This window comes from Babylonia areolata, chromosome 23 (assembly GCF_041734735.1).
Source record: "Babylonia areolata isolate BAREFJ2019XMU chromosome 23, ASM4173473v1, whole genome shotgun sequence".
In the NCBI taxonomy this organism is placed as follows: Eukaryota; Metazoa; Mollusca; class Gastropoda; order Neogastropoda; family Buccinidae; genus Babylonia; species Babylonia areolata.
This window is the reverse complement of record NC_134898.1, coordinates 38,852,113-38,862,112: the sequence shown is the minus strand read 5'-3', so window position 1 is coordinate 38,862,112 and position 10,000 is coordinate 38,852,113. Positions and strand designations below refer to the sequence as shown.

The following is a 10,000-nucleotide window of genomic DNA, read 5'->3' as shown; positions in this document are numbered from 1 at the left end:
TAATTATAATATATCAAAAACTAAGATGAATTTACTGTACATATGGAGTGAATAATTAGTCTGTAAAAGCGTGCGTTACTTCTTTAGTTTCATACAAACAAACCCTTGCTGTCCGATGCCTCTTAATACCTAAATAAATGGACAGATAAACCATGATCATTGCTTGTGGTTTCAGCGTATGCACATTCCCGAAAACGGAGTGTGGCTGCCTGGATGGCTGGGCAGAACTGGTCATACACGCAAAAGCCCACTCAAACAGTATACCAGTGACCACAGGAGTTGCAGCACATGAAGGCAGAAGAAGGAAGAGGAGGAGAGAGGAGGAGGGGGGGGGGAACGAAGAAGAAGAAGAAGAAGAAAGAAGAAGAAAGAACAACAAGAACAACAACAACAACAACAACAACAAGGAAGATGAGATGATGGTGATTTCAAGCACAATTCACAAACTAATCAACCAGCTTAAGATTAAGAAACGTATTAACGCCCCGCAGTTCCTCTGATCACAGTTCTTAGTTTTACCTCTGTCTTGGTTTTGTCCTCTCTTTTCTTCTCCAACCTCTACTTTTCTCCCCATGAAGAAGGGCCTAGGGCCCGAAACGTAGGGAAACGCTTTCATCATAGGACAAGTTACCACCTACAGGTCAGTCTGAACCTTTTTTTTTTCGCCATACAAATCATATTTATAAAACTGGACAAATATTCATAAAACCGTTACATTAATTCCAAAGAATGACATTTATTTGTAAAATGATTAATCAATTTAATGTTCTCGATTTCCAAAGCATATGTCCAATCTCTGGAAGCTGAAACGTTTACACATAATATGCTAAAATAAATGAGTAATTAACTGTTTCCTATCTTCAATTTCGTATCACCAATCTCAGAAAACTGAAATGTTTACACCTTAGATCATGATATAAAAAAAAAAAAACCTGTTGTGCGTGAGTAACCCTAACACAAGAACTGGAGAGAGAGACAGACAGACAGACACAGACACAGACAGAGGGGGAGAGACAGAGAATATAAACAGCGACAGGACTGACAGACCAGGGGGACAGAAGCAAGACAACAGGGCAGGCGGGGAGAGAGAGCCCTTGTATTGAAGGAACAGACGGAGAGAGAGAGGGGGGGGGGGAGGCCCCAACAAGCCACGATGGAGTCATTACAAGTTTCTATTACGCCTGTCGGTAACTGGCACACAACCCCTCCCTCCCCATCCCCTCCCTGCAACCCCCCTTCCCTGTACACTATAGTACCCCGCTACACACTGACACACTCCTTTCCTTCTCGGTATGAATAGTGCCACTTTTTTTTCTTCTTCTTTTTTTTTTGTGATGTCCATACAGGAAATCCTCCAGATGTGGGCAAACTTACAATGGACTCTGTCATACTGACGTTTCTAAAAATAAATAAATAAATAAATGGGGAGACAAAAAAAAAAAAAGAGTGAAATGTACGGGTCTATCACGAGTCTGCCTTTCACACAGACTGATGATGATGATGATAATGATGATAAGAAGATGAAAATGAAGAATAATAATGATGATGATACTACTACTACTACTACTGCTACTACTACTACTAATTGTTAATAGTAGTAGTAGTTCTAGTAGTAGTAGTATGATCATTATCATCATCATCATCATCATCATCATTATTATTAATTATTATTATCATTCTTATTATTATTATTATTATTATTATTTTGTTTTTATTATTATATTACTATCATCATAAACAACAACAACAATAATAATAATAATAATAATAATCAATAAACAATAATGATAATAACAATAACAATAATAATAATATACCGACATTTCCACCCACATAGTTCCAATCACCTTGTCAACAGCAGTTTTTAGTTTTTCTTCCATTCGGGAATCATGCGCGCAAGAAATAAGAAAGAACGGATCCAATCAAGGGATCCACTCCGATTGTGTGTGTACGCCCAATTCTTCGCTCCATCGGGAAACGCGCGCATATCTGTACCGCTTTGACAACAAGCGGACAGACAGACAGACAAACAGACAGTCAAACAAACCAACAGACAAAGAAACAAACACACAGGGTGAAACGCCTAAACATCCCCCAACCCTCCCTCCACCCTCCCTCTCTCTCGATCTCTCTCTTTTCAAATTGGGAGGGAAGGCGAAGTTTAGAGGTGTATAGTCAGAGAAGTTAACACTTGCACAGTCATGGGCACTGTACTGGCAAACCGTTTATCGCCGAGGAGTGTGTGTGGAGGGGCGGGGGAAGGACGAGGGGAGGGGCGGGGAGGGATGGGGGGGGAACAGGGACGGCTGGGGGGGTGGGGGAGGATGGGGGTGGGCAGGGCAAAGGAGAAAAAGGGAAAATATAAAATAAGAAGTCATGGGCAGGAAAGAAGAAGGGGGTGGGGAAGGGGAGGGAGGGAGAGGGAGACAGAGACAGAGACAGACAGACAGACAGACAGAGACAGAGAAACAGAGAGAAAGACAGAGGGAAAGGCAGACAGAAAGAGAGAGACAGAGACACACACACACACACACACACACACACACACACACACACACACACACAGAGACAGAGACAGACAGACAGACAAACAGACAGACAGAGTGAGGCCACACGCTGTCTTCCAGCAGCTGCAACACAACTCTGGAAACGTCATTCACAGTGTCACTAGAACACACACCCCTAACAGCCTTTACATGTGCACAAACACGGCCATTGATTGGCTGAACCCTTTTTCTGTATGTGTGCACTTTAAGGAGGTGTAAAGGAAAAACAAACAGGAATGAGGACAGCACTGGGGGGGGGGGGGGGGGTGGAAGAAAAGTTCGACAGAAAAGAAGCACTTAAAGTCACTTCATACTGCCCGGAGCTCAGCCGACCGCGAGGAGCCATCTCTGGGCAGAAAATGTATAAGACAACGACAACAACAACAACAAAACCAACTCCGAGAAACAAAGCTGATGATGTATTCACCCCATTAAAAAAAGAAAAAGAAAAAAAAGAAGACAGTGGAAGAGGGAGATAAAGAGAGAGGGGAGAGTATGTATGTATGTATGTATGTATGTATGTGTGCATGTATGCACGTAATGAGAAAAATATGCATGCATATATACAAACATACATACATATATTGTACCTTTTATTTCCATGTGTCCTGGCTGGATCGGTACCATAAGCAGCACTGACTTGGAGAATGGAGAGAGTTACCATGCATTCTTTACTATTTTGTTAGTGATTCGTGATTGCATATTTCGTCTGCTGCTGAGTGCACATGTCAACTGATTGGTTTAAGACAAGCCCGGAAAATCCTTTTTGCGGAAGTGTCAGGGTTTGTTCCACTGCGCCTGTTATTTACCTGTGTGCTGGTTGATTCGGTAGCATGAGCAGCACTGACCTGAAGTTGTGTGTCCTGTGAATGCAGTGAGTTACCACCCCTCCGTTATTTGTTTATCATGTCACATGTCTGTACGAGTGTGTATGCGTGCGTGCCTGAAATCTGATTGAATGACACAGGAAACGAATGATAAGCGCCCAAATGGCTGCCGTCAGTCGGATCTTCCCAGGTAGGCAGTCTGTTGTGCAAATGACTCCGTGTGTTTGTAAAGCGCTTTGAGCTTGGTCTCCTACCGAGGATAGGCGTTATATAAGTATCCACATCATTCATCATCATTAAAAGCCTCATAGCCTCACTGTTCTTTCAGTTAGAATTGATGGAGGTTGGAAGAAAGGGGAACTGGTGGGGGAGGCGTGGGAGAGGGTCCAGAGGAGGGAGGGGGGTCGTCCTGTCACAGGACCTCAGGGCCTTGACAACAGCGATGGACGTGCCCACTTTCACCCCTACCAACAGCACGACGACCCGCAAAGGTCACAGCCTCAACCCCAACCCCCCTCCGTGATTTTTTTTCTCTCTGGTTATTTTTTTATTTTTATTTTTTAACGACGAAAGGTCGACAGGATTTGATGTACAAGAGGTGAGGTGACCATACGCAGAATCGGGGGGTCGGGGGGTTGGGGTGTGGGTGGGGGTGGGTGCGTCGAGGAGTGTGGATATGGTTGGAAGGTGGGGGTGGTAAATGGTTGGGGATGAGAGGTGGTGGTGGTAGTGGTGGTGGTAAAGTCGCCAGCTGAACACCCTGAGACAACAAAGGAACGACATTGTACTCATGCATGCGCGCGAGTTCCTCCATTTATATGTGCACGTCACACCTACGTGCTTTTCCGCGCACACACACAGGAAGAGACAGCGGCAGAGAGCTTTTAGATACCTACCAGTTGTTTTCAACAACAACAAAAATAGAATGTACAGCGAAAAACACGAATGTTTCTTCTCTTATTGTTCCTTTTTTTTCTCCAATCTGGATGATTTAGTAAGTTTCGGTTTCTGTTTCAGTTACAAGGAGACGTTTAAGCACGCTAACTGATCCACATGCACAACACCACATCTTTTTAACTCTTTCCATACGAACGGCGAAAGAGACGACGTTAACAGCGTTTCACCCCAATTACCATCATCAAAATATTGCAAGCGGAAGGCTCTTATACTAAAGACGTAAATGTTGACAAAGAATACCACAATTCTGACGACGGAAGCTAAAGGTTGGGTCATTCAGATACCCACTGGACATCCGAGGGGTCTGTGTAGAGGAGAAGAGGACTGGCCGTACTGAGTGAGTTAAACAAAAAAAGTAAAGGGGTGAGGGGGGGGGGGGGATGGATGGTGAGAATAGATATTTGCATGACCTTCGAATTGTGCCAACGCTCTACCAAAATGCAGCATTATGAAAGATCTAGCGCAAACCGATAGGTTGAGAACTGAAGCGCGAGCAGATCTTAAATGATCAACAGCTCCTTTTTGTCTTTTTTCTTCTTTAAAACAAATTACGAATAAAACCAACAATAACAAAACAAAAACATTGAACGATTCGGAATTGAAACATCGACATAAAACAAAACAGAAGAAAGCGTAGGTGGTGGGGATGGGGGTGGTTCTGGTGTGTGTGTGTCTGTGTGTGTGTGTGTGTGTAAGCGCGCACGCGCGTGAATGTGTACGTTTACACGTGCGCGAACACCTGTCTGCGAACAAGTCTAATTGCTTGCCAACAGTTCAACCCCAACAACACCTCCCAGATCTCTTATCAGCTCCCTTCTCCCAACATTCGGTCTCTGAACTTGATGGGCCGATGGTGGTGAACGAACAGAGTGTGTAATATCAGAGAGAATAGAAAAGAGAGATGAGGGAGACCATACGACAGCAAGGACGGCCGATAGACCGGGGCAGAGACACTGCTGAGGTTCATGAAAACTGAAAGCCAGGGGAGACAACAAGACCAGGAAGACACAGAAGGGGGACAAGCGGAAAATGGGCGCGCGCGCACACACACGCACACACACATACACACACACACACACGCACACATACACACACACACACACACACACACACACAGGAGAAGAGGACCAGCAGCGCATCTGGCTGTCCAGCTTCAGTTTCAGTTTCTCAAAGAGGATCCGGAGGTGTCACCGTTAATTCTGAAGCGAACCCATATTCGCTAAGCCACATCTGCTGGACTGATGCCTGACCAGCAGCTCCACCCAACTCGCTCAGCCAAGCCTTAACTGCATGCACACACACACACACACACACACACACACACACACACACACACACCATATATATATATATATATATGTATGTATGTATACATACATACATGGTATTATACATAGATATGCCTGTCAAGGGTAGATTTTTTTGTATGATTTTTGTCAGAGGGCAATACTTATGTGCCCATGGTTTCTTTTTCAGTGCGCCTAGTGCATGCAGCACACGGGACCTTGGACCTTGGTTTATCGTTTCATTGGAATAACCACACACTCAGTGTTGTTGTTTGTTTTTGTTTTGTTTTTTTGTTGTTGTTTGATTGGTTGTTGTTTTTTTGTTTGTTTTTTTGTTTTTTGTTGGGTTTTTTGTGTGTTTTTTTTCTATTTTCCCATTCAAACTTGGGGAAGAAAAAAAAAAGGAGCGAGACCGGTGGAATCGAACCCAGACCCTCACCCCGGGACCACTGCAAGTGGCAGAGAAGCGTCTTAACCATTTTGCCACCTCCCCCCTGCCCCCTCTTTGCTGTCCTTCTTGGCATACAGACGCTTTGACACTTTAATGTCACTGGCCATGAGGTCCTTATAACATGGGTGAATACATCAACAAATTTTCAATTTATAACAAACCATTATTAAAATTTAAAAAAAAAAAAAACACGAATAAACGAATGAAATTGTGAAAGGAAATAATGAAATAAACCAAAGAAGTTCCTTCTTTGGAAGATAACAAAAAAATGATAGTAAACAACAACAGGTCACCCGATACATAATACAAACCAAAAAAGTTCCTTCCTTGAAGGACAAAAAAAAAAAGAAAGTAAACAACAGCAGGCCACCCGACAAATAACTCTGTTCATTCATGTCAATGCAACATATTCCAACACTGGCTACAGATGAAAACTGATAAAACCTATCTGACCACTAAGTCATGCTTGTTGTACCTTAAGGACACACAGAGAAGAAGACTGTAAACGGACAGAGAGGCACAGACAGGGTGTACGTGCCATTCCACCCTCACCCCCACCCCCACCCCCCATACCGCCCCCATACCTCCCCCAAATCCCTCCCCCCCCCTCCCCGTTCCCCCAACCTAGTCACACAAGGAAAGGTCAGCTCACAGGATTCGCCGCAGACAGACGGCCAAAGGTCGGCAGGACTTGATGCATGAGGTGACATGCACGGTTCTATGGGGGGTGTCAATGAGGGGTGTCCAGATTATCATTATCCTCCTCCATGCTCTTGTACTGTGAAAATCGAGGAAAAGTCATGGGGGAGTTGGAGGTGAGGGGGGGACGGGGCTGGGGGGGGGGGGAGGGAGAGGAAATGATGTGTGTGTGTGTGTGTGTGTGTGTGTGTGTGTGTGTGTGTGTGTGTGTGTGCGCGCGCGCACGTAGGCGCGCCCTTGCGCGAATTGTATGCGTTTATACGTGCGCGTGCACACCTGTGTGCGAACATGTCAAATTGCTTGCCAGTTCCCCCCCCGAAACACCTCCCAGGAGATCCCGTATTGGCTTCCTTCTCCCGAAAAGTCGGTCTCTGAACTTGATGGGCCGATGGCGGTAAACGAATAAATGTAAAAGTAGAAAGAACAGAAAAGAGAGACAGAGGAGAGGAGAAGGGTAGGGGGGTGTCAGGTGGATGTACTCACCATCTGTGAGGTGCACTGCTGAGCGCAGGAGGACGACAGCACTCCAGGGAACAGGTCACAGCCATCCCTGCACTGAAACACACACACACACACCATCCTCAATTAAAACAACGCTTTCAATTGTTTGTTTATTCCTTTGTTTACAAACATAACTACATATTTTGGTGGGGGCGCCGGGGGGGTGGGGTGTAAAACATCATAAATGGATAAAGTCGTTAAAATGTCAATCAAACAGCAGCGAAACTGGCTGAAGTATGATGGTTCAAATGAGAGTGGAGGTAATTTTTTTTTTTTCACACACGAAGTACGACGAAGTTCTTCAGTCTGTTTTCTTCCTCCCCATCTCTCTCCCTCTGTCCCTCTCTCTCTCCCCTCCTCTGTCCTTCTCTCTCTTGCTCCCTCTCTCTCTCCCTTTGTCCCCCCTGGGCCCTCTCTCTCTCTCTCTCTCACCCCTCCACTCTCTCCCGGATCGCGACATCCCTTCCACACTCAATCTGTCTGTCTTTCTGAGTTTCTTAAGTTTTTTTTTTCTCGTTATTTAGTTCCCTCCGAAAACGATGCAGCAAACAACCAAACAAACACGAAATCTGCAATCTTCACTGACACAGGTTCATCATTTATCCGTCAGCCACTCAGTCGAAGAGGACCAATAATTATTAATCCGTAAATAACAATGGTGAAAACTCGCTAAAGGTACACAGAAATACATAGACAGGCGGTCAGACTGACACGGACTGGTGCAGGTGCTATGGACAGGAGTAACCTAGGATTTTTCATTGACAAAAGAAAGAAAAAGAACGAGAAAAAAAAAGAACAAGAAGACAGAAAGAAGTTCTTCTCTGGCTCCTCCGACTTCCACCTAACCCCTTCATCACTTCCGCTTCCTCGTTAACCCTTTCATCGCCAGTTAATTTAGAGTATAAAATTTCCTTTTGGTATTAACACAGAAAAGACTGTGGCTAAGAATATCTGGGGATTCCCCCTGCGATGTGTAGAAAATACGGCCTATCCTACCGCCGAACATTAAGAGCAGTAGGTTCATGGATAACAGACCAATGAATGGTCACCTTTCAGTGACATGGGTCCTCTACCACGCCTGTGCATAAATGCGAGCTTGGCGGCGAAAGGGTTAATGAAACGTTCAGGCGACAGAAGTCAAAGCTACTATTGCGGAATTCCACCAGCTTTGAACATATCTGAGAAGAACGCGACACAAACACAAATGCAAAACCATCAGCAATACCATTATGGTTGTTGTTGGAGTTGAAGTGGTGATGTTAACTTGAATATGAGAAATTTCCCCCAACGATTATGCTCAACACGAAGCTTCAGGAGTGCTCTGATGAAACCGATCGTGTGACCCTTTCCTGAATCAAAGAATGCAGGACGCAGGACCTGGATATCATGGATTATTATTAGTGTTGTTGTTTATAGTAATACTAGTAGCAGTAGTAGTAGTAGATGTGCATACCGTCCAAGCCCTTCTTATTGTTGGACACACACACACACACACACACACACACACACACACACAAATCGGACCGGGGCGGGGCGGGGGTGAGGGGGGGGGGGATTAAAAACTGGGGTGGCCAATTACTGAAGAGGTCACCACCTCTGTCCAGTCCCGTAAACTGACCTGTCTGTCCCCCCCGCCCCCCGCCCCCACTAAATCCTGTATGACCGATGGAGAAGGGGGCGTCGGGTGGGGGTGCAAGACCTCGCAGCAAGGTTGAAGTGTTGGGGATAGAGGGGGCAGTGGTAGGGGCTGGAGAGGAGGAGGCGGGCGCCAATTATAGGTATGTATATATCTGCTGCCTCCGTTTCCCGGCTGTTTGGCTTCCCACGTTCTCCGCGTGATGATGTATCTATCGGGTCCTGATCTGACTTGACTGGTGGGCCCACTCTGTATCAACGTCATAAAGAGCATCCGGTTCTGGGGGTCAGAGGTCTTCTGCCATCACTTAGTTACCGGAGAGGGAGGGGGGGAGATGAGGGGGGAGAGAGAGGGGGAGGGAGACAGGGAGTGGGAAAGAGAGAGAGGGGGGGGGAAGAGAGATGGAGACTGACAGGGATTCAGATTCAGATTATTTATTCATTAATAGGCCTAGGCCCCTTATGAAGAGGTAAGTGACAATATAAGTAATAACAAACAAAATGAAAATATATAACCAACCATAATAAGTACACATATTACATAAACGCTGCAAACTGACAGGGAGAGACTGGGAGAGAGAGAGAGGAGGAGGGGGGCGGCAGGAGAGAGAGACACTGACAGGTAGAGTCTGGGAGAGACGGACACAGACTAAGGAAGACCGAAGTTTTTTCTGCCATCAGTTACAGGAGGGGGGTGGGAAGAAAGAGAGGCTTAGACAGATGAAAGACTGACAGGGAGAGACTGAGAGAGACAGAGATAGACTGACGAAGAATGAAGTTTTCTCTGCCATCAGTTACAGGAGGGGGGAGGGAGAGAAGGAGACAGAGAGACTTAGAGAGATGGAGACTGACAGTGAAAGACTGGGAGAGACAGAGACAGACTGAGAAAGACTGAAGTGTTCTCAGCCATCAGTTACAGGCTGGAGAGAGAGAGAGAGGGAGAGAGAGAGAGAGGGAGAGAGAGAGAGATGGGGGACGATGGAGACAGACAAGAGAGACTAGGAGAGACAGAGGCATACTGAGATATACAGAGATAGATCTACACATAGGGATAGGGGCAAACTGAGAAAGATACAGTGAGGAGGAAAAAGACCAGGA

At 45.6% G+C, this 10,000-nt stretch overlaps 1 protein-coding gene across 1 annotated transcript in view; it reads right to left on the bottom strand.

Moving 5' to 3' along the window:
* The window catches only part of LOC143297672 (protein sevenless-like), a 142,116-nt gene that overhangs the window by 50,766 nt on the left and 81,350 nt on the right, over positions 1-10,000 (bottom strand). Inside the window, exon 3 of the mRNA XM_076610092.1 lies at positions 7,250-7,321. Within this exon, the coding sequence (XP_076466207.1) occupies positions 7,250-7,321 (72 nt within the window). The remainder of the gene's footprint in view (positions 1-7,249; positions 7,322-10,000) is intronic.